Below are 23,273 nucleotides of genomic sequence, written 5' to 3'. Positions count from 1 at the left end.
TTACTTTTGGTAAAATAAACAACAACAAACTTCCATGTACGTAAACAGCAGTTCTGATTTTGTTTGGAATTCAGAATGTGAGAGGAGCTCATGCCCTCAGTGAAGAAGCCAGCCAAGAGCTGTGTAGGGGGGAAGAAGAGGATGAAGAACATGTGGGAGGAATGGCAAATGTGGAGTCGGATAACAGCGATGACGACGACGAGGAGGAAGAGGACGACGAGGAGGACGAAGATGAGGGGGCGATGCAAATGGAAAAGAAGAGGAAGCTCAAGTGGCACAATTCCTCCCTAACATATTGACCGCGCACACAAGCAAATATATGTCTGCACATGTACTGGACACACAGCGCTCTCCTTCCTCTGTCTTGCTTTACACAAACAAACACGCCCACAGACCCAAGCCCTTGCTGTTATTTCCAATCAAACACTTCTCCCTGCTGGACAATATTTTAACTGCAGTCTAAATGGTATTCATGATGAAGCAACTCAGTGTGTTGTCGGGCATTGGCAAGGCCCCATAGCCAATTTAATATTATTGTAAGGCACTGTAAAACAAAGCTCAATTTCAATATTACCACCGCGCTCGGATTTAAAGAAATGATTCTATTCAAATGTATTGCACATCAAAGTTAAAGAAAAAGGAACTGCACTCGGGCAGTGATTGTTTCGCATTTCACCAAGTTATGAATATCGCTAACTTATTGTGAGTAGTGACTTTGAAATGAAATGCATTCTTTCCAGATTACTTTTGTAGCACTGATTGTTTTTTTAAGATTGCGATTGGAAGACTTGTGTTTGTATGTCAAATGAGTTTATTTACTATTGCGCACATTGTACAGAACAATCTTGAGTTGATCTTTACACTGCTTTATTCCCCTTCAACGTGACCCAAGAGATGAGAAGTAGTTAAATTTTGGCTTTTGGTGTGTCCTTGTTTTCATCTTCAGCTCACAACCTGACGTTCTTTGTGCACTTAGCTCAGAAACATCACACTGCATGACTACTATCAAAGAGAAACATACTTGTCATCAGATACCAAACAAAAATGTCTAAAGGTCAAAAGGTCAGAAACTCTGTTTCCGAATGTAGTCACTCTTGTTAGCTGAAGACAGAGGTCACCGTTGTATCTGATCTCTTCACTTTGAATTCCACTCCAGTGCCTCCAAGAAAACTCAAAAAAACGAGTTTTAAACTTAGTGTTTAAAGTGCTGTTTTAAGTCCCTGCAAAATATCAACAAGACTTGTCATAATAAAAGAATTTGTCACTAAGTTACCCATCAACCAATAACCATCAACCACTTGAATAACTTCATAATACATGACCATACCCATCATTCTCCTTGTTAACGCTTGTTGGGCTGGTTGTGACGTCATCATTGTGAGCCATTTGTCATGTCGTGCAGAGTAACTCATTTACATACATTAAGCAAACCTTGTAAAGGAAGTTATGAGCAGTTCTTTTGTATATATTGTTTTCTTATTTTAAAAAAAATGTTCGATATTTCTCCCTTTGTAGTGGTCATCCCACTGCTTTCTGTATATTGACCAATAAAGACTTTAGAATCTATACAGCGTCTTGTCATTGAACCACGTTGAACATGTCACTGTATTCTATTATTTCACCACTAGATGGCCCAATTCTCTACTATAAGTGTAATTGTTGCATATTTTTCCATTATGCGTACATTTCTACTATTGACAACAGACGCACAAAATGTAAAACACCAGCCGACAATTTGAGAATAAAACATTTATTACAACATTATACATCAAGAACAATATTTGGTGCATTATTATTGGGTAAAAATAGCTCAGAGGAATGCTCAGTTTGGCTGGTGAGGGGAATAATTGGCATCAATGGGACCCACATTGGAAAGGTTAAAAAACTTTTTTTTTGCCTTGAAATAAACATTTGTCTCTCACTGAGGCAGAACTTCACAGAGCAGTACAAATGTAAACGAAAGCCTTCACCTGACAAAGGAGTGTCATGAATAATATCCTTCAGTTTGTCCAACTCAAAATGATTTCACAGAAAAGAGGCATGCAACTTCAAATGGCCTCAAACTGGATGTAATGTAGCATGCGAGAAAGTAATAACATCGGTAACACTTGATGGCACATCATTACCCGGGGGGGGGGGGGGGGGGGGGGGGGATACTTTTTCACCCTCACATAAAAATATTTGAACACTGACAAGAGTTGTTTTTTGACTCTCAAACTCTTTGATGAGGAAAATATTGGCAAGATTTAGGTCATCCCAAAGTCAAATTTGTCAATATAACAAATGAAAGAGTAACTGACAATTTGGTATTTAAAAACTTTAGATTCAAGGGGTCATTTGTTTGTGACTGGAAAATGTGTGTTAAAAAGTGTCAGGAATATAACTGCAAGGATATACATTTATAAGTAATTTTAACACTGTTTGAATATACTTTACTATAGTTATCAGCAGTTCAGATCCCAAGTGGGACTGAATGAACAAGTCAAGAACCAGATGGCTGCTGTTCTCAACCTGTCCTTCGCTTCCTTCTGGACAAATTCAAGTGGTGCCACAAATAACCTGTCATAAGAAGAAGAAAAAAAGTAATTAAAAAGTAAGCAGGGCAATAAGTGCAGCCTGTCAATGAAGCTGCTCCTCTGCCAGGGGCCGGTGCTGTGCCGATGCTTTCGATTGGCCAGCAGAAGCTGACCAGCGTGTTCCATGTGAATTAAATCATGGCAACATTTGGAAGGATCTTACTCACGTCATCATCTTTTCAAACGTCTCCCTCTCCATCGCCCTGTTTCTGCATCTGGGCCTGCATCTTGGCAATCATCTCCTGCATTCGTCTCAACTGGAAGACACGTAAAGTCATATTTAAATCATTTGCTCCAATCCCCTCCAAATGGCAATGTCATCTGTTGTGGCACCCACCTCAGCCTCCTTCTCCTGCAGAATCATATCCTTGTCCATTTCCTCTGGCTCCGGACCCTTTCTGCAGCAGTCACATAGTGGGACATATTACTCAAATACTCGTTTAAAAGACAAATTGTAAACCCGTGTGTGGTGTGGTTTTTTTTTTCTAACTACTCTCAAAATGATAGGGATATTTGGCCTCTGGTTGTAATTTGTGTCTGAACTTTTGGCACAACTTGCTGTTCTCTAATGAGGTGCTGAATGGCAAAATTCAAATCAGGCGTTTGAGCCATGACAAGTTCCAAAAGCCATCCCTAACATTTTGTGATTCTGTGAATAAACCAACCCCCCCAAAAAAAATCAAAGTGTAAGTGATGTGCACTGGTTATAAAAGTTGATTCTGGGTGAGGTTTAAATGGCAGGAGTGCAGCTACTAACTATTAGGCAAACATGACAAAAGCCACATTGAGAAAAGTGGGGGGGAAAGAGGAACAGTGGGTTAGTCGAGTAGTCCGCTAGAGGAAAGTGGGCCTCAAAAGACCATAAGAGTCAAGTTGGAAGAAAGGCAGCAGCAGCAGAAGCAGGTGTAAACGTCAGGGGGAAGAGCAAGACCTCCCCCACTTGAAGACAAACTACAAAACAGTACCTCCAATGTTCCATGAAGTAAAACCAGTCCTTTATCCTGGATTGGCTTTAGAGGGGAAAACTGAAAACAACTTTTTGGGAGCTATTGTGAGGGTAATGATTGATTTGTTAAAATGGCAATTCTGCTCAAGTCGGCTACAGATGTAATAATTAACCAATTAATTTAAACGTGTAACATATATTCTAAGTGCTTGATTTTTATTTATTTATAATCAGTTTAAGGAGAGAAATGAAAATGGCTTTACTTTGCCCAGCTGCTTGCCAGCGTCGTTGACATGCAAACTGATGAGTTAGAACTCCAGTACAACTCACACTATGAGAAATATAATGGAGGTTATTTCGGAGTAAATGCAAACTACAGCTAGAAATGATGTCATCTACTTTGATAGAGAAACAATGACTTCTGGTTGCTGTATATTTGGACCCACATATGTGTGTTGAGGTCTTACAATTACAAATAAAGGTGTTTTTCTGAGGGCCCCGGGGGGAGGCGGTGCAGAGAAGCAAGCAGACAGACAGGTAGTACGTACGCAGGAGACAGAGGCAGAATGTAACCGTGGGAGGACAACCTGCCGCTGCGCTTCAGGCGCTCCGAGCGGAAGTTCTCGTAGTGCAGGTCTTGGGTCACTTCCTGCAGATCCTGCATGTGGGTTCTGTGGAGTTGTAGAAAATGCCAAAAATATCGTTTAAATCGCTAACATTTGGCCAGCTATTGAGTGTCTGTGCTTTCTTATGGCCGAGGATTACGAATAGCAGTTGTGCTCACATCAGCATGGTGCGCAGCTTGAGGAAGTCATTGTGCTCAGGGTTCTCCACCTCCACCACACCCCAGGGGTACAGGCGACCCCGCACCTTCTTCCCCTTGGCCTCGATCTGCTGGTTGGAGCCGACCACCGCGAAAGGGATGCTCGCCTGGGGACGGTCGGCGACTCATATGAGCGGGGTGGCTGGCTAATGAACACGTTCGTTTACCTTGAGGATCCTGGTCTGCTCTTTAAAGTCTTCATCCTCGTCCGACTCGGCGTCAGGCAGGTGGTAAATCTTGATACCATGTTCATCGATTTCATCCAGAATCTGAGCAGGGTCACACATTCAGCGCATGATCCTAGTAGCCGGCGAGCCCAACGATAAATCGCGTGATGCTCACTCTGCGCTTGAGCCGCTCTCTCTCTCGGAGGGTGAGCGTGTCCGCCTTGGCAATGACAGGAACCACGTTGACCTTATTGTGGATGGCCTTCATGAACTGAACGTCCAGCGGCTTCAAGCTGGGAGGAGCGGGGAACAAGTTGAGCGCAAAGACGGCGAGTGGTGTCGGTCGGCGGCCGGGCTCACCCGTGGCCGAGCGGGGAAATGAAATAGAAGCAGCAGTGAACTCTGTTGTCGACGATGTGACGCCGATTGAGACCGCTCTCGTCGTGGAGGTAGCGCTCAAATTGGTCATCGATATAGCTGATAATGGTGCTGAAACTGGTCAAAGAAAAAGTCTTGTATTACAGTCAAATGTTGGTAATGAGCTCCCAATTTCATACCAGTCCTGGCTGTTGATGGCGTCTCCATATCCGGGCGTGTCCACCACAGTCAGACGCAACTTGACGCCGCGCTCCTCGATTTCCACCGTGGATGCCTCGATCTGAACCGTCCTCTCGATTTTCTCTGTTTGGGAACGAAAGCGCGTGACGCTCGACAAGGTGACCACACGAGCGGCCTCGCGCTGGTGTTCTACCTGCCGCTCCTGGGATGATTCTCTCGGGGTAGAGGTCGGTCAGGAAGAGGCTATTGATCAGGGTAGATTTTCCAAGTCCAGATTCACCTTTTGAATGAAAAAAGAAAAAAAAAACAGCTCAGTGCTCAATGGATCATTATGCAAAAAGTTGCCCGATACAATCAGACAAGGAAGCGGATTTAGTAACTGAAATTTGACCTCACCACACCTATTGAGAGAAAGCAGCAGCGTGAGAACTGAATAATAATAATAGTACATTTAACACACTTCCTGTCAGCCAAACTCGTGTTCTCGCCCCAAGCAACCATTTGACGCAGGAATCACGTCAGCGTCTATCTTTGCTAAATGTGTGATTGTCTAGTCTAACAAAAAAAATGTTTTTAATTGACTTGAAATAACAGTAAGTAGCAGAAGATGAACAGGAACTATAAATAATGATTTCGTGAGGTGATTAAAAGAGCGAGCGAGGGAGCCTCGTTCTCTGTTTGTAACAATCCCCGAAGGCGCGCAAGACACATTCCACTCTGGGCTTATTTTAAAGGAAAAAGGATGAGCAGGGAGCTTTCACCCTCCCTCTTTCCCAAGTGGGGGAAGGGCAGGGGGGCTTGGGTGAGTCACAGCCTTCACATCAGAAGTTTGCAGACTCCAGCTGAACAACTCGACTAATATGTCACTTGCAGTCCAAAAGTTCAACACAGCGGTGATTTGCTGTGTAGTTTTAAAAAAATCCCGTGACAGATTAATGAAACCAAATACCACCCAAAGTTTAATATGGATGTTGTCGTAGCCTTACCTACAACCATAAGCGTGAATTCAAAGCCCTTTTTAACGGACTTGCGATGAACCTGATTGGGCAGGTTGGCAAATCCCACATACCCCGGTGTCTCGGGGTTGGTGAACTGGCCCTGCTGTAGAAAGAGAAATGACTTTAATTTAATTGAGAAGACAAAGTAACATTTCAGGTGATCACAAAACGACTGCGGGTACAGCACATCTCTTTTGTAGGCTTACCTTCATTTTGTCACCGTGCGACATGGTTTTTCTTCACTGCTCCTTCAAAGACACAGAAGAGCAAGAAAACTTAATGCCTTAGCAAATCCATTTCAGAATGGGAACAGTAGAAATAGATTCATGCATGATTGCTTACAAGTCTTGGAAGTGCGAGAGACAGGAAGTCTGGTTTGCTTTGCGAGAGAGCTCGAATGTCAATCTCACCCCCCCCCCCCCCCCCCCCCCCAACACACACAAAACACATGATCTGCTTTTTATTTTTCCTTTAAGTTTTATTACAACTTGTGATATGCTTCTTTGGCTATTATTATAAAGTGGTAACAGGTCCAATTTATACAGTAAATGTTTTCACATGCAGTAAGTAACGTTTCATGTTTCAACTTTTCTTAAGTTTTCATTCTCACCTGCCATAAAATAAGCAATAAATCTGCAATCTGGCATAAAACATTTCTACTTTTGAGGTATCAATGTTTTGCCTTGCTGTACTTTAAAGCGTAGCAGTCAAACAGGAAATCCAACAAAAGACAAAAAAAAAAAAATCCAGATTTTGAATGCATGTGCAGGCTACAAAATTTCAGTTTGTACTACATTTCGACGTGTAGAAAAGTGGACCGTTTTATTATTACCGTAGACGCTCTTTATAACGGTGAACGCTCAAGTGGGTGTGGAACATAGCTCATGGGTAACGTCCGCAAAAATAAAATAAAACTAATCATCGTTTCATCCCAAAAAGATGATGGAGAGAGATCAAAAATCAAACTGGTTAATTTAGAATTCTTAGCATAATCGATAGCATCGATTACTCCCTAACTAGCTGATTAGCTGCTCCCTGTTTAACTCGCGATGCTAATTTTAGCCAACTACCCGACAGCGAACAGTTATGTGGTTATTTTTTTTAAAAAGTGCTGAGATGGTGGAATTAAACCTTACCTTCAGCGTCCGCTGGAAAATTGAGTACGAAGAGGACAAAGAGGAAGCAGAGAGAGGCGGCGGGGAAGAAGAGTTTAGCTTGGCGGACACCTCGAATTCTTCAGATTCCGGTGTACACAGCTTCCTCCGAGCAAATACACCGACCACCCACAATGCACCGCGCGGCATGGGTGGCTAAGAGCGTTGGATATGTACGTCGACGTCGCCTCCATGTTGAATGTGGAAAAATCAACCTGTGACGAGGTGTTGCTCCATTTTTCTTTTATTATGGCTCCACTATCATTTGAATAAATGCTTAGTTAGTCCCTGCTGGTCAATTTACACCTTAATATGGTCAACATGGCTTTTTAATCTATGGGTATAATTTTTTTAAGGATCCACGTGTCTTGGGTTCAATTCCTGGACAAATCCAATCAAAGCCGTAGTTTTGCTTTTTTTTATTATTGTTTTGCAGTTATAGTTCACAATTATGAAGTTCTGGATCTTAGCTTTCTTTCTAATGTGGATTTTTCATATCTATCTTGACTAAATATGGTTTGACACGAATGTCAGGGAACAACAGTTTGGAGGACTCGCATGGTGGTTGAACCGACTTGTTCTTCTATCAGCATCGATACTTAATTCCAGCTCCGGGGCTCAGTCGGCTGGAAAATATGTTGCGTAAAGCCTTTCTGCCTGTCTATCTGTGTTTTTCTCCCTCTAGCCTCCATAAGAGCCATGAGATAAGTTGGTAAATAGCAGTCTATTCCCTTTGCTGTTGCAGCAGGCATATCTTGAGCACATGGCGAAATAACATTATTTCCATAAGCTTCTTAGTTGCTCCGGGCTCTGTCATTTGTATGGTGGCTGCATGTGATGACTTCAGATGTGATTTTAAATACATTACGGGAATGTCCCCACTCTTGTAACAGGGGCAAAGGGGGGGTTGAGAGTTTTTGGTGAGTGACTTTTTTGGTGGGGGTGAGAGGTCAGTCTATCATACCCTTCCACTTTCCAAACAGAACTTGATTTACATGATGGGATATTTTCAATCCGATGCTGTGGTGGCACAAAGTCAGTGACAATTGCTGTACCTCATTGACTGCTGACTTGTTTATATTACAAACTAGCTGATAGGGACCACCTCAGGTTTATCCTCCCAGCCCCGCAGGAAGTGTATTAATTTCACCAGGTCTTATGAAATGATTTGTTGGGCAAAGATCTTTTTTCCACTCTCCCCCACCCCCCTCATCTCTGTCAACCTCCCCCAGGGTCAAGCAAAGCATATTCTACTGTCAAAATGTCAGGAGGAAAGCTATTAAAAAGCTTGACTTTTCTTAAGTATGAGAATAAGTACATGGTTTAGTGAAATCCCTCCCTAAGCGCACTGAAAATCTTTTGGGATTTTCCTCCTGAAATATTGCCTAATGGACGACTCAGGAGTGTCAAATAAGAGCGTTGTTAGCCAAGAATGCACTTTTGGGGATTTGATCTGTTTATATTCCGAGCGGAAACAACAAAATGGTGACGTGGACGTGTGATGGAACTTTTTAGTTCTATAGAAACTTCTGCTTTGGTTCATTATGACAATATGGAACCTACAATTTTATTATAAGTCATTGATGTGAATCCAGGGGATATCAAACTTGTTTTTTTTTTAAAGAGCGAAACTACTGTGCTGTTAAGCTACGCTAAGCTAAGTCACTTGTGGATGTTTTCAGAAAGCAACAAAAAAACACATTTAAAGCTTGACTTGATTGACTGAATCTACACAGACAAAAACTGAATGAATTAAATATTTGCATTGTTGCTAGCTAACACGCTGCAGTTTGCGAGTTCTTGTTCAGACTCTTCTTCCCCGTGTCGTCCATTAATTTTTGTCTTTGTGTTCACCTGTCCATTTCTTTCTCCACCGTGACTCTATAATCCACCTGAGTGCATGAACGACAGTTTTGACATAAGAAGTAAAGATAGACTTCCCAAGGAGAGGGACAGTATCTTCAGAGCCTGGGGATAACCGGATTACCACAGTCATTTTGTGCGGCTGGCACTTTTTCTTATTACCCGTTCCAACTAACAACACCCCCGGCCCGGCCCTTCCCTTCTGCCTGTTCTTAGAACTCACACCAAACACAGACAAGTACACAATAGCGCACACTCCAAGTTGTAGAGACAGCAACGAGACCTTCTCTGCTGGCTTAAACGCTATTAGAAGAAAGCACTGGCCTACATTTAATCTCTATGAACAGTGTAGGAGTGGTCAGTGTTTGGATGTGGTGATGATGGGATGCGGAACCTCCGGCGCCAGGAGATAAGAGGCCAGCTATGAGAAGATGGATCGGCTGGGTGACCCCTGCTGTCCGTCACTTTATCCCTGCAGCCCTTCTGCTGAAAATGCCTTATCACAAGTGCTGCCGCTGTGTGTCTGCACTGCTGGATCTTTCAGAAACATCGGCTTTTGATTGAGGGGAGTAAATGGAATAAAGAGCCCCTACTGGAGTGTTGCCTGACCTTATCTGCCAAGGCCAATCGGATTTGACATGAGAAAAATCTCATGGTAGCAACAGGGTATGACAGATGCCAGAATATTTACTGTAATTTAAATTTTTTTTTTCAGATCTCAATTTTTAAAATGTTTTTGACAACTGACACTCAAATAGCAAGAATTCTTGACAGTTTGGCCTGCTCACTAATCCATCAATGTCATTTCAATAACATACGAGGAGGTTATAAAGTGTTTAATCGGATAAGCTATCATAATTATGAAAATGGTTATAAGAAATCAATATTTACTCCAAGGACCAGTAAATTATGGCTGTGATTAATATTGATCTTGGAGGAGAGGAGGTTGAAGGGGGTTAAGCTATTTTACGAGCTGTAGCATAGTTGAAAATAGGAAGCCTGCAATGCATGATGGGAAAGACTTTAAATTGGTTTGTTTAGAGCAGAAGAACCTAGCGTAATTGAAAGACAACAATCCAGTATAATAAAGTCAGGGCAAGGATCAGATTGATGGCATTTCCATTCATTTCAATGGGGAAAGACGATTTGAGATGCAAATGTTTTGAAATATGGAAAGAAATTAAGGATTACATGTCAAATGCTTCTCTTAGGCAGATTTCTAACACTTTTTGTAGTAATATCGTGGCCCATGTTACATGCCTGGGCATTCTATGAATCATTTCTTTAATATGCGTCTCATCAGAGATTTTGTGAGGCGTTTAAGTGTCAAAAGGGAGGGTAAAGCAGGGCGTCTCAGAAATGTTGCAGTCTTTTTTTTTTTTTTTTACTTGAGTGGGATTACAGTGCTCTCTTCTTCTCATTGGCTTGGCCCACCGTGACAGTGGAGTAGAGATGAGAGCTTGACATGCTTGGTCTCTTCCATAACAAGCTTCCAACTTACAAGCAGCACTTGTCCTTCAAGCAAATAAGGCGCACAGAAAACATTGATGGCGGATTTATTACCCCCTAATAGAAGCACATGACGTTTTTTCCCCCCTTTTTTTGTGTGGAAAAGTTGACCTCCTGAATTGTTTCAAATGAATGTGTGGTCGGATTTGGAAATGCCCAAACCTTTAGCGCACATCAAGAGACCCATGAACGCGTTCATGGTGTGGTCAAGGGGTCAGAGGCGCCAGATGGCCCAGGACAACCCAAAGATGCACAATTCGGAAATAAGCAAGAGGCTGGGCGCCGAGTGGAAAAACCTCAGCGACTCCGAGAAGCGTCCTTACATCGACGAGGCCAAAAGGCTCCGGGCGCAACACATGCGAGAACACCCGGACTACAAGTACAGACCCCGGCGCAAACCCAAAACTCTTCCTCAAGCGGAGCGCCTCGTTTTCCCGCATGTGGAGCCCTTGAAGGGATTCTCCGTGGACTCGTCCTTTCTCATCCACGGGGATAAACCTCCCACTCTCCTGGCGCCGTCCCCCGTGAGACATCTCCATCGGATGGCCGAGTTCCAGCCGCCTCTGAGCGGCTACAGCGCGCCCGCCTTCGGGTACCACTCCGGGGCGGTGGTCGGGGGTTTGGCTTGTCTCGGACAGCACACCCACGCGTCGCCTGGTAGCCCCTATGTAGTGCCGTGCAACTGTGGAGCGTGGTCGGCGGCCGGTGTGCAGCCTCAGGTGGCTTACATTCTACTCCCGAGAGGGATGAGCAAGAACGGCGTGGACGCGTACGCAGCACCCGGAGCCAGTGCGTAAATGGCCAGTGCGTAAATGGAGTGCAGGCGGGGACACCATCATTGAGAAATCGTTGCTGGCTATAGAGACGAATGAAGATACGTTGTTGGTTGTGAAGAACTTTTCAGAGCAATTCCGTGAAAGTGGATAATTTCCCAAGGTTTGCGGTGACTGCTTTAAAAGGGTTAGAATCCGGACAACGACTTTGGTATTGTTTCGAGTCTTTCTTGTCTCTGTCAAAAAAAGAAAATCGGACAGAATGTTCATTCCATTAATAAGATGATACTGATACTGAATCTGAATTACTGTGTACCATTCTGAAATTGTCTCAATAAATTCCCCTGCGGAAAGATGTTAAGATTGAACCAAAATGTGGTTTTATACAAAGAACCACCAGGCGAAGACAGGAATATATTAGAAAGTTTGCAGTATATAATTTTCAAAATTACCAATCACCAATTCAATATTTGCAAACGCTTGTCATTATTTTGTGTACCACTAGAGGGAGCCAGCACACCACTTCAATCCGTGGTCTGAACAACACGAGTTGCAAGACAAAACTGAGACATTTTTTTTATTTAATTGTTGCATATTCAAATTTTACCTATGCTATTCAAAAGACGCGCATTCATAACAAATCCAATTTCTGCCAAAACGTCGATGAAGCCCAGGAACACAAAACCCATCAGGGCTCACTTCCCAAAACTGGTTTAAGGTGAGCTCTTCACTAACGTGTCCTGGGACTAGACCATCTACTTCTTAGACAGAAACTAGGAATCATTCTCTTTTCTACATACCTGCACATCAAGCGTTATAAAAATAAGTGTAATGAGAAAATCAGAAACATAAAACTAACAGTTAAGTTCATGAATTTGTGACTTTGAACAGACTTTAGCAGCGATGTATAAATGCTAAGTTCAGTCCAAATAATTAGAATTTTACACTTCGCACTAACATTTTTATGTCATCTGAATTTGTGTCCATGATTTAATTTTCAAATCTAACTGTTTTTACTTACCGTAAAAAAGAGGCTGACCGAACTCTCCAAAAACATTTTGGCAAAATGAGTGAAGTAAACTATCAGTAAACTTTGTATACATTTTTAAACTGTCCCTTTAACTAAACCAAATTGAAACCTGTGTTTATATCCGCTCTAATTTTTCACTCAAGAATTCTTCCACGCTGTCTGTGTTCCACTTGAGGATGCTGAGTTCCTCGGTGATGTTCCCGTTATCGTCCAAAAGCTTTAGCACAGGATCGGAGCCTCGCACGTACTGAGAAAGTGTAGGAGGTGATGGAAGAAAAAGAAAAGAAAAAAAGAGGAAAAGGACAAGTGTCAGCAACCCCCCAAAAAATAGAAAGTAGAATTGTCACAGGACTTTTCTTCTGTAGAGTATTTGCAAATTAAAAAAATGCTTTATTTCCTTACATGGTGCACTAACACATGAAAATGTGTTAGTTAGGAAAAATGACCACCGGGCGTCAACACTCACCTTGATCTGAAGACCCTTGAACATCTTTGGCTTGTCACCCCTGACAAAAGCTGCACGGATTAAAAAAAACAAGGGTCAGGTCACGCATGTGTCCATTAGCGGCTCTATTTTCGCACCCGGGATTTAATTATTGACAGCTGCAAACCCTTCTGAGAAGGCTGCATCTGGAGTAGACAGTTGAGCATGCAAGATAGCTACAGCTGAAGTAAACAAAGGCTGGCCAAATGGAGTCAACACTCGTGCTGCTCCCGCATGAGATCGCATGCAGTTAATGATAACGGAACGCGGCGCAACGTTGTTGAGCAGACGGCGGGTGGTCCTCTTCCACAAGAAATGGCCAAACCTTCCCAGTGGGGGCTTGAAAAGCAAACCTCAGGTGCTTAAGGCAACCTACAGATGGAAGAATTTGGACCACACCTTATTTCCTTCTTTAATTCCCAGTCGATTTCATTTGCAGGCTAAGGGTTGAAATATAAACCGGAATAATTGATATGTGACGTGGTAATATTTCTCGAGAGAACTCACCTTGGACTTGGGGGAACCTCCCCAATTTTCATCCGCACACCTCCAGGATGGCCCCAGCATAGAGCTGTTGACAAAGAAAAGACATGGTGAGCCGGTGGTGTCTGAGGAGAAGGCATCCGAGGCACAGACGCTGCCCACACACGGAGATAAGAGGCGAGGCGGCCCTGCTGTTGACAGCATGGCTGGCCTGCAGGCGTCTCCTGGCGACCACTTGCCATCATTAAGCAGAGCGAGTGAACGTGGAGCGGAGTCAACAGATGGTCGCTTTGTCATCAAACCTCCGGAGGCAATGTTAAGCAAGTTGGAGGAAAATAGAGACTCACAGCTGCCCCTTTGCAAAGGAAAAGACTTTATGTTTTGCCACATGCGGAAAATTATGCCACTCACAAAAGCTGTGGACATTCAACCTTCTGGTGAAATTTAGTTATATAATAATAATAATACAAAATATGAAATGGTGCGGATTGTATCGAGTAAATGTGTGGCAGCCAGCTCACATGCATTGGTACAGTTTAGGTGGTCAAGTATTTCTGTGAAATTGTACAAATCTAAATATACATGCCTTTCACGTCACCATCCGTGCAAAAGATTTAGAGAGCTAAGAACACACCATTTCTGGATTTTAGAACGTTCCCATTTCCAAAGACGACTCGTTACACACCCTGTGCCTCAGCGCTTTTAATAGTCAAACACATTAGGAGTATTACTTCCTCATTAAAGCCAGCCAAGTACATCCTCCTTACAGCTATTAAAAAGGTAGGCGGCCAGCCTAGCAGCCAGGGACAAAATTATTCAGTCTTAGGCTTGGGCGATATGGCCCTTTAAATAAAATCTCAAAAGATTTCCTCCATCGTTTGCTTGGAGAAAAATCAATTATTTAAAACAAGTTTTTTCCCTTCACCTCTTCTGGGATTCTCTTCATTTCTCCTGATGCCAAACAAGCTTTGAAAAGTTTATTATCATCCCCCCCCCCCCCAAGCATTAACTTCCATCAGCTTTTAAAAAGAATTTGTGGTTATGCGGTCAACCATAGAAAATTTACATGTGACCTGATTTATTGATTGATGTAAGTGTAAATATTAACATATTGGGAGGGTGGTGTTATCTGCATGTGGCTTTAATCCTGCCAGTGAATGTAAAATTTTCAGTCAAGGATGCAAAGTTCAAATTGGAGTGAGCTGGCGTTTCCTGTTTGTTTGTTAGTCGGGGGAGCTGCAGTCTATATTTTTCTTTTTACCTTGCGGGCTTCCAATTGGGCTTCCTGCTGGCAGCAGTGCCTGCAGTCAGGCTGCAGCTTGGTGAGGCTGAACTCCCCAAGCAGGTCACAGGAACTGCACAGCAAATTGCTGGAGAAGCCCAGATCCCTGCAAGCTTCTGACGCCAACTCAGAGCCAAACACCGACAGCTGGAGGGAGGAAAGACAAGATGAAATGGAATATTTAAGAAGGTATGAAAAAAAAAAGACTAAAATAATGTCGTGCCAAAGCCGATCAAATTGACCCTCAAGCTATGATGGTCAAAATTAATAACATGCAACAGTGTACCTTCACTTTATAGAATTAGTTCACTTCTTTACAGCCCTCATGGTATTTGTATAATGCATTTTATTTTCTAAAAGCGTGTTATTTAAATAAAGGTGTTTTTTTGGGGGGGGGGGGGGGTGCTGGACTGGATTAATGGAAAATTTATTAATTAGCACATTTGCGTCTAATCAGATTACATCATTACGTTTTCTTTTAATTTTAGGTCGTCTGAACATTTTTGATCTTATTTCCTCACAGACTATTGATTTTTCGAACATAATTTGGCAATCTTTTAAAAAGAAGTTAGTTAGACGTCTCTCGGTTAAATAACACGAGAAGTAGACATATTTCTCAACCTAAATCACAATATTTTCCCAGATTCACCTAAATTTCTCAAAATGAGTTGTCGAGGTTTGAGTTAGCCACGTCATATCGGCCCCCGGGCAACTATAGGATGCGATGTAAAACGTTAAATTTAACATAAAATTGGGCAGTCCACGCACACTAGAACTATTTATCAAATGAGCACAACGATATAACCTAATTTTGAACGTTAATGTGTTTAACTCACCGTTTTTAAAAGCGAAAGCAGCCACAGGAGGTACACTTCCCCCGACATTTTGGAGTGATTGAAAAACTACAATGTAAGACCCTTGAGTTAAATTAAGGAGTGTCCCACATTATGCCTGATGGGAATAATATATATAACGAGGTTGAACTCAACTAATTCTACAAAATCACCAAATTAAATACACACATGAAAAGCAAGAAAATTTCAACAAATGTCTTCAGACTTTAGAACTTCAGAATTACATTTTTTTGTGGATTAGGCACACAAGGGAACAATTACAATCGTGGTATTTTTTCTTCGCTTAGAATTTCATCTCGTGCTTTACGAGGCTGAGAAAGAAAACAGCACTTCTATAGGTCGGCGTTCGCGCTTGACGCTTACGTTGGTCCAATCCGATGTGTACAGACAGCAGTGGTTGACGAATAGAAAGAGACCGCTTCACGGGTCCAGTCCATAGAAATCAAATTTTCGCATTGCGTAAGTTAGTCCTTTCCTGCAACACGTTAAGCGCATACGCCATAATGCATGTGTCATATTGCTCACTCCATGACACACCTAATACGGCGGCGTCGTTGACGTACGTTTCCACGCGAAGGAGGGGGCTATCAGTGTATTTTGATCTCTATGGTGGGCTCTTGTTTCTGTCCAGTGGCCGTGGTGCTTTTGACAGTATGAACGGTGGAACCGTGCAAGTAAAGACTGGACACCGAGGAGCACTTGTACAAACGACCGTGGAAACCTTTTACAAGCCGCAAACCGTGCCATGCAAATGATGGAGTAGCAAAAAGAATGGGCATTTTGCATTGGAGGGGGATTTAAATATCTGCGCACCCAGACGCTTTGTGCTCGCCGGTTGACTGTGCGTGTGTCTCTTACCCACCCCCTTCTCGTCTCCCCTCTTTTGGGTATGGACTGACCGCCGACTCCTTCTCCGGATGATTTGATGGGGCTGCTCAGAGTCATGATGCCGCCTAAGTTGCAGCTGCTGGCTTTGCTGGCGTTCGCCGTGGCCATGTTCTTCCTAGAGAACCAGATTCAGAAGCTGGAGGAGTCCCGCGGAAAACTCGGTAAATCCCCGCCACTACCACCCCTCAAAAAATATAAATAAAAGCCATCAGGGAAAAAAAAAAAAAGATGCACGGACCATGCTTTAAGGGCGCGCAATTTGCGCAACCGCGCAATACGCGGTCATGCAGCACAAGGAGGCGTGCTCAATATTTGTGTATTATCTTTAGATAGATAAGAGTCGATACAGCGGGTTCAACCGCAGGTATTTGGAGTCTATAAAGATGACACCAAGATAAATAATTTCCAAACTTTAGCCACCTATATGACCTATAACCCGTAGTTGGTTAATTCTGAACACATCCTGAGTTAAACAGGGTGTACACACTTCTGCAACCACATTATCCCAGTTGTTTGTTCTTTACTTTACCCCTATAAAAGATTTTTTCCCCTTCAATTTAGGTTTATAGTTTATAAGTTGCAATAATGGTGGGAACATATCGATCATTTGAACTTTTGTGTGCAATACATTTTGATGGAATCATTTTAATCAATTGATGTCTTAAGTTCAGCTGGGTTCGTGAGCGGAAGAAGAGATTCTTCACCACGTGTGTTTGTGTCCATATCTCCTTTTTATAGGTATTACTTACCTAATCGTAATTAATACATTTCCCATTCCATTTTCAGCAATAGTTTCATTAGTAGTTATTTTTATGGGGAAGCGATCAACATCATCATCATCATCTTACACATCCAATTGAAAAGGAGCAGACACTGCTTTCCTTTCCAATCTCATTCCCACCTCCCATTAGGGGTCCAGTCAGTCCCAATAAAGATCTGGGACACTGCAGGATTATCTCTCTGATGCTTCCACTGTGGGGCATTTGAAGTAACAGCAGAGAAACCCCCAAAGCTTTGGCTGCCACTTCAGGGTTCCATTTGCCAGTTTTTCAATAACTTTGTCCGCACGCCCAAGTAGCGAGGTCATAGCAGGGTAAGCAAAGGTGTGCTAATTTCCTGGTCTTTGTGGATGTACACTTCTATACTTGAAACACCAAAGAATGCAAGAATCACTAGCTGGTAGGAAAGTAGTAATTGGTGTCTAGGATGTATGCTGAAGTGGTACATCTCAACTGATAGACTGTGATCTTTGTATTTCAGGAAGGAGCTAAGTTTAGCCTGGGTTCTTAGTGTTGGTTACAGTTTTCTTTGCATACATGATTTTCCAAATGTTTTGGGGATCATGGTTTGTGGTACTGCATGACAAAAGGAATGATTGGAGAAAATAGATTAAAACAAATTTTTACAGAACGATTAACACATCTCTTAATTGAATACGCTCTTGAAGTCCCTGCTGAGTAGTTGGAGAGTCCAAAATATTGACTTGTGACATGGTTTACTGCTGCTGTTAAACCTGGGCTGGGACACACACACACAGGCGAGCACAAACAGCATTGGAACGGCCTTCTCTGACTGTCCACCACCAAAAGAATTTGTCGACCTTGCAAAAAAAAAACCCACAAAAAACGTCATGATGGATGACAGGAAGGCCGGCGCACACGTTTGCATACTGGCACTCCAAATTTTTTTGCTGCATTGGCAACTAATTTTGACAAAGGATTTTTGGAGGCATGGTGCTGACAGCCAAACAGCTTGATGGTCATGTGACCACCTGTTGGCACACCTTCTATTGCTCCATCACTGAAATGGTCATACTGATCTGTGTCTCAGTATGGCAGTAATATGAGGTGTTCTTCACAGAGGATAAACAATCGCCTATGTGTAGTTCATGAGTATAGCGTCTAATCGACGTCAATTTAGGACGGGAAAAATCCTACTGCGAGGGTAAAATGTGCCGGCTCTGTATCAATTGATCCCAGCATGCGCGCCCATCGGCCGCCACGCAGGTTGCACCATTTGCACCCATTAGAGGCTTCCCCGCAGGGCGGACAAGCTGCGATCTGCTTTCGAGCTAATTGCGCTTCGGAGGTTTGACCGAGGAGTCTCCTGCATTCCAATGACACGGCCATGCAGCCAGGCGTCCCGCTGTGGGCGTCGTCCATTATTCCGACACTCCTTCTCTGCGGCTGCTTATCGGCTGCCTCTGCGCCGACAAAGACTAAAATAACGTTTGTTGGCAACTTTCGCTTGCTTTGAATCAAATTCAGTTTAGTCACTTTTTTTTTTTTTTTTCCTGAAGCTCATCTTGAGACAAAATTCATACAGGTCTGCCGGTGATAAGTGCTGCAGTGCAGTAACTAAGCAGTAGATGCTTGGTTTACGGAAGGAGAATTTTTGTCAAACTGTCGTCATAGTTTTTTTTTTTTTTTTTTAAATCTCCTTCCAGATATTCAGAAACAATTTCTAATCTATTGTGTGGAGTTTAATGACACAGGCCTCCCTGTGATCAAATTTAGTGCAGTGCAAGACGTGAAGGTATTTTATTTACCGTAATTGCCGGACTATAAGACGCACCGGATTATAAGCCGCACCAGCTAAAATTCAGGGATATTTCAGTTTTTTTCTTATATAAGCCGCACCGGTCTATAAGCCGCACGTGCACACGAGTTTTTTTACAAAGAAAGACAGTACATAGAAAGCCTTTTTAACGTTTTAATAACATACTTGAACATGTCTTTCTAAACATTGCCTGTGACGCAGCAGTAGTACCGCAGCAACGCGGAAGTGTGCACGCGAGTTATTAGCAAAGAAAGACTGGAAACAGAAAGTTTTTTTAAAGCTTTAATAACATACCTTAACATTTCTTTCCAAACACTGCCTGTGACGCGGCAGTAATACCGCAGCAACACGGAAGTAACACAGCAAAGTCACTGAGACGCGGCGGTAACACAGCAGCAACACGGTAGCACAGCACTAACAGGGCTGGTTAAAAAAAAAACATACCAGTAAAAGTAAAAAAAAGAGCCGTCTTCATCTTCCTCCTGTGCACTGAAACCATCGAAGTCTTCCTCCTTAGAGTCCTATTGGAATAGCGTTAGATATCCTTCGCCTCACACTTTCTCAGTCTCTCTTTCGTCGTCGGTTTTATGCATTTCTTCGTGTGAAGAGGGTCTGTTCATGCTAATCTTATTCATGCACGAAGCACTAAATTACATTAAACTAGCGAGCGACACGTATAGCTTAAAAGCGGCATCATATGCATTTCTTTTGCCCCCATAATGACGGTTTGTGTATAAAAGCTTCCTGTCTTTGTGTGAGTGCGGGTATGTGCGTGATGCGCGAGACGATCAAAACACAAACTAGCATGTCTTCTTCGGCGCATTATCTCTTCTTCGTCTGTCTCGCTCTTGCTTCCTGCTAGAGCGCCCCCTGGAGACCGGAGGCCGTAGAAATCCATAAGTACGCTCCAGAGTAGACACAAGATAATGTCATCAACATCGACTGCCTTTGGCTTAAAAGCGGCATCATATGCATTTCTTTTGTCCCCCATGATGATGGTTTGTGTATAAAGGCTTCCTTTCAGTAATGTCCGTCTTGATCGCGTTCTGCGTGATGCGCGAAATGTAAACACAAACTAGCACGTCTTCTTCTGCGCATTATCTCTTCTTCGCCTGTCTCGCTCTTGCTTCCTGCTAGAGCGCCCCCTGGAGGCCGGAGGCCGGAAAAATCCATAAGTACGCCGCGCCGCCGTTTAAGGTTCAAAGTAACCTTCTGAATAAAATGCATTAAAAGTTCACATTCATTACAACTTGTTTTTGGTGAGCAAAATGTCAGAAGAATTGAATTTAAATGCTGATTGATTGGGTTTTAATACAATGCAGATGGTCCGAACAGCGCCACTGCTTTGTGTAATCTGAGTGACATGGCAGAGTAAGAGAAAGGGTTTAGAGCACAGATACGGCCCGCCACATCATTCTATGTGGCCCGCGAAGACAAATTGTGCATCAAATTCGTGTGTCATTACTAGAATTGCAAATTGTCTTCACTTTTAATAATATCTTTTTTTTTTAAATATTTGACCAGTTTTTACTCGTCTGATTTGAAAACGAGTTATTTGTCAGTTTGTTTTGTAGCTTTTACTGTATATAATAGTGTTAAGAGTAAAAGTGATCAAGTAATCATGAAAAAAATCTTATATAAGCCGCACCTGACTATAAACCGCAGGGTCCAAAATTTTTGAAAAAAAAGTCGCGGCTTATAGTCCGGAAATTACGGTATTTATTTTGCCTCAGAAGGTCTTGTCTTGGAATTGGACTTAGTTCTGCTGTCTATAGTAGTCAAGCAATCCAAAGGACCTGATGCAGAAATTTTCTGGAAAAGAAAATTGGTCAAGCACTGCTGCCTCCAGTGAGACCTGTGATTTAAAAAAAAAAAAAAAAAGTGTTTCCCAACATTTATTGAGCCAAAGTGCATGTATTATGTTAGAAAAGCAAGTATGTTGTAATCTAGAACATTTACCAGCTCCCTGCGCATTTCTCAACCGATTAAAACTTCTAACTTCAATTTCAACACGTTCACTTAATTTCACAACATTTCAGTTCCCCCTCCCTGTCTCTTGAAATTGCATTCTGTAGTCGTTAATATAATTTTCTTCTCCTCTTATGACTCAGTTTCTTCAGTTTGCTTTGACCTCTCTGTGACACCACACGTTTTCCCCGAGGGCTGTAAAGCCTGCACGAGTCATTTGCTTCCACGCTGCATGTTGGCATCCGCTACTTTAGGCAGCCAGTCGCCCAGATTAGCTCTGTCACTCTTTTGCAACATACCAGTGGAGCTGCTAATGAAGAAGAGGGGGGTGGGGGGCACTGTGGGGATGGACGTATAGGTGTCGGCGATAGATTTGCGGCACACTGGCGTGTTTTGAACATGTTCGAACACTCCTCAAAAAAATTACTCCGAGTATTCTAGTGTGTGTGTTTACAAGAGGCGGGTTGGGTGACATTCGCTAATGTCTGCGTGAGTGTTTTGACGTGAGCTGTGGCAAACAGCAGATCCTTCATAAATTGTTCCCATTTGTTTTGCTGTTCTTCCGATGTTCTGTGAAGAGCTGAAAAGCAATTACAGTAAACTATAAAAAAAAAGATGATTGCGTGGGTGTAAATGATGAACTGCGATGTTGCAGAGGAACACTAGATGTGACTTCACCGTAATAACACGACCCCCCTGAGGGTATTCCTTACCTATGATGTGGCCCATGATGAAAACAAGTTTGACACCCGTGATTTATGGTGACTGGTCTGCTCTTTGTCTCGTGGGGGGGTGCTTTTGTGCCACGTCGTGCACAATGCAGCAAGTCCACCAATGCTGCATTGGCTGGCTCTAGCAGGAGGATGACAGACAGGCTACTCAAAGTGTTACGGACAGCTTGCATCCCCCACCCTTCTGCGACACCATCACTCTGATGTTGCTGTCGCTGCTCCTAGCTGGCATCTCCCCAACCCCCTTTTCCTCCTCACCGTCTTTCCTCCATCATTTTGCTGATGTTGGCCAGAGGTGGCGGCTCGGTGAGCTTGCTCGCGCTCCTCTACAAGAATGGACTGCTCTCACCTTGCACCAAAATTCCTCCAGCCTGCATTTATGTCGAACGAGTAGGAGGAAGTTGGGGCGGCAGCAGATAGTTGAAAATGTATAGTTGTCGTATAATGGAAGAAAGTGATGATTGTTGGAGTGAATTTTTGGCCTTCCCCTTATTCTGGCTATATTTGAACACAAACGGCGCGGCAACACATACGCACCGAGCATATCACAATACTCATGTTCATATATTTTTATACTCTTCAGAAAAAAAAAATAGTACTGCAGTTTTGGTAGTGTTTGGAGTCTAAAACTTTCCCATTTTTACCAAGTTGTTTCCAAAACACCCCCCAACTCTCCTCACTCCCTTTTTAATGAAGACAAAAGCCATAGGATCAATTTTGAACTCGGCGAGTCTCACGCCGTGCTGTCGAAGCCTGCGGCTTTTTGACAGATGATAAAGCTAGCTGTTGTAAACACGCGACAGCATGTGTCGGTTCCCACTCTTCCTCCCCGCTCACTTTGCTTCCCCCCCGCCCCCTCCCACCTCAATCAACTCCCCAACAAATGGAGATGAAGTCACATCTCATATCAACTTCCTCTAATGCCAGCGCTCTCACGCAGCTCCCGCTGGATCAGTCGTTGTGAACATCTTCATGTGTCAATCAGTACGGCAATTTGCCGTCCGTTGAAATGGACGTTTAAGTGCCTAAGGTTTTTTTTTTTCTCCCGTAACACATCTTCAATGGTAATGTTTTGTCTCCCTTTACTAATTTCGATGGCCATGTGTGTGTGTGTGTTCCATAGACTGATTGTCAATCTCTCGGCTGGGCGCCTGGATCGATATTGAGACAATCCCCCATTTCGCGCTCTATGCGGAGAATTAGGAATTGTCTTTTGGATCAAATATGAAAAATGTGCACTCTACGGATAAAAGTATTGGGACACTTGATGCCCTCCGAAAAGCAAACGGCTCATTTGGGGGCAATGAGCGTCTTGGGAGTACAAATCGATTCGGGATCCCGCTACAGCTACACGCAATCCCCCAGCATCTTTATCAGAAAGCGCGAGTAGAGATGCTCGTTTGGAAAAGAGGATGAAAAAAATAGAAGGGCGAGAGATGAGGTGATGATAATCGTGGCCGTGTTTGCTACAAGTGGCTTCTGCGGCGTGCTATTCCCAGCCGCGTTGGTCCCCCGCTCACCGTTACCTCTATGAATAGCCGTTGTCTGCTCATTCTAATAGAGTGCCGCGTTTTCCCCCAACTCCTATGTATGCATTATTAATCATCTCTTACTGGGCCGGGAGGCG

General features: G+C 43.1%; 5 protein-coding genes and 1 long non-coding RNA gene across 12 annotated transcripts in view; 3 read left to right on the top strand and 3 right to left on the bottom strand.

Moving 5' to 3' along the window:
- Positions 1-1,566, top strand: part of LOC148387127 (calsyntenin-2-like) — a 55,372-nt gene extending 53,806 nt beyond the window's left edge. The window contains exon 18 of the mRNA XM_088396597.1: positions 75-1,566. Coding sequence (XP_088252723.1) covers positions 75-299 — 225 coding nt within the window. The 3' untranslated portion in view covers positions 300-1,566. The remainder of the gene's footprint in view (positions 1-74) is intronic.
- A 168-nt stretch (positions 1,567-1,734) lies between these two features.
- Positions 1,735-7,356, bottom strand: septin2 (septin 2). 2 transcript variants are annotated; one of them, XM_088396829.1, is made up of 13 exons: positions 7,205-7,356; positions 6,275-6,316; positions 6,057-6,171; positions 5,264-5,350; positions 5,070-5,193; positions 4,873-5,007; positions 4,688-4,805; positions 4,513-4,614; positions 4,307-4,452; positions 4,071-4,193; positions 2,914-2,974; positions 2,744-2,833; positions 1,735-2,559 (listed from the first exon to the last, which is right to left on the bottom strand). In XM_088396829.1, exons 2-12 carry the CDS (start codon positions 6,296-6,298, stop codon positions 2,756-2,758), a joined length of 1,113 nt encoding a protein of 370 aa, XP_088252955.1. In that variant the 5' UTR covers positions 6,299-6,316; positions 7,205-7,356; the 3' UTR covers positions 1,735-2,559; positions 2,744-2,755. The 2 variants fall into 2 exon arrangements, with proteins under 2 accessions (XP_088252955.1, XP_088252956.1); XM_088396830.1 differs by having other exon boundaries at positions 4,110-4,193.
- A 3,349-nt stretch (positions 7,357-10,705) lies between these two features.
- LOC148387125 (transcription factor Sox-14) lies at positions 10,706-11,688 on the top strand. Its single transcript, XM_088395437.1, has one exon. The coding sequence runs from the start codon at positions 10,723-10,725 to the stop codon at positions 11,389-11,391; it is 669 nt and encodes a 222-aa protein (XP_088251563.1). The 5' UTR covers positions 10,706-10,722; the 3' UTR covers positions 11,392-11,688.
- A 229-nt stretch (positions 11,689-11,917) lies between these two features.
- selenof (selenoprotein F) lies at positions 11,918-15,772 on the bottom strand. Its single transcript, XM_088395438.1, has 5 exons — positions 15,483-15,772; positions 14,626-14,793; positions 13,389-13,452; positions 12,864-12,913; positions 11,918-12,644 (listed from the first exon to the last, which is right to left on the bottom strand). Exons 1-5 carry the CDS (start codon positions 15,528-15,530, stop codon positions 12,513-12,515), a joined length of 462 nt encoding a protein of 153 aa, XP_088251564.1. The 5' UTR covers positions 15,531-15,772; the 3' UTR covers positions 11,918-12,512.
- Positions 14,639-23,273, top strand: part of hs2st1a (heparan sulfate 2-O-sulfotransferase 1a) — a 16,787-nt gene continuing 8,152 nt past the window's right edge. The window contains exons 1-2 of one of the 2 annotated variants that reach the window (XM_088395434.1): positions 14,639-14,835; positions 16,132-16,549. In XM_088395434.1, the coding sequence (XP_088251560.1) occupies positions 16,426-16,549 (124 nt within the window). In that variant the 5' untranslated portion in view covers positions 14,639-14,835; positions 16,132-16,425. Of the gene's footprint in view, positions 14,836-15,990; positions 16,550-23,273 lie in introns of those variants that run through there. The other variant, XM_088395433.1, reaches the window with a different exon arrangement.
- LOC148387122 (uncharacterized) overlaps positions 20,239-23,273 on the bottom strand; it is a 14,485-nt gene continuing 11,450 nt past the window's right edge. For 2 of the 5 annotated variants that reach the window (XR_015862406.1, XR_015862405.1), the window contains exon 6: positions 20,239-21,767. This is a non-coding gene — a long non-coding RNA (uncharacterized LOC148387122). The remainder of the gene's footprint in view (positions 21,768-23,273) is intronic. The other 3 variants (XR_015862408.1, XR_015862409.1, XR_015862407.1) reach the window with 3 other exon arrangements.

This window comes from Syngnathus floridae, chromosome 14 (assembly GCF_059516105.1).
Source record: "Syngnathus floridae isolate MCC-2025c chromosome 14, RoL_Sflo_1.0, whole genome shotgun sequence".
NCBI classification, from domain to species: Eukaryota; Metazoa; Chordata; class Actinopteri; order Syngnathiformes; family Syngnathidae; genus Syngnathus; species Syngnathus floridae.
The sequence above is the reverse complement of the archived record's forward strand: the minus strand, read 5'-3'. Positions and strand labels throughout refer to the sequence as shown.

Coding starts and splice junctions, on each gene's coding strand:
- septin2 (XM_088396829.1), bottom strand. CDS start 6,298: ATGTCGCACGGTGACAAAATGAAG. Junction 4,615..4,687: donor GAGAGCGGCTCAAGCGCAGA/GTGAGCATCACG, acceptor GACCCTGCTCAG/ATTCTGGATGAAATCGATGA. Junction 2,834..2,913: donor TGCAGGAGAAGGAGGCTGAG/GTGGGTGCCACA, acceptor CGTGTCTTCCAG/TTGAGACGAATGCAGGAGAT.
- LOC148387125 (XM_088395437.1), top strand. CDS start 10,723: ATGAATGTGTGGTCGGATTTGGAAATGCCCAAACCTTTAGCGCACATC.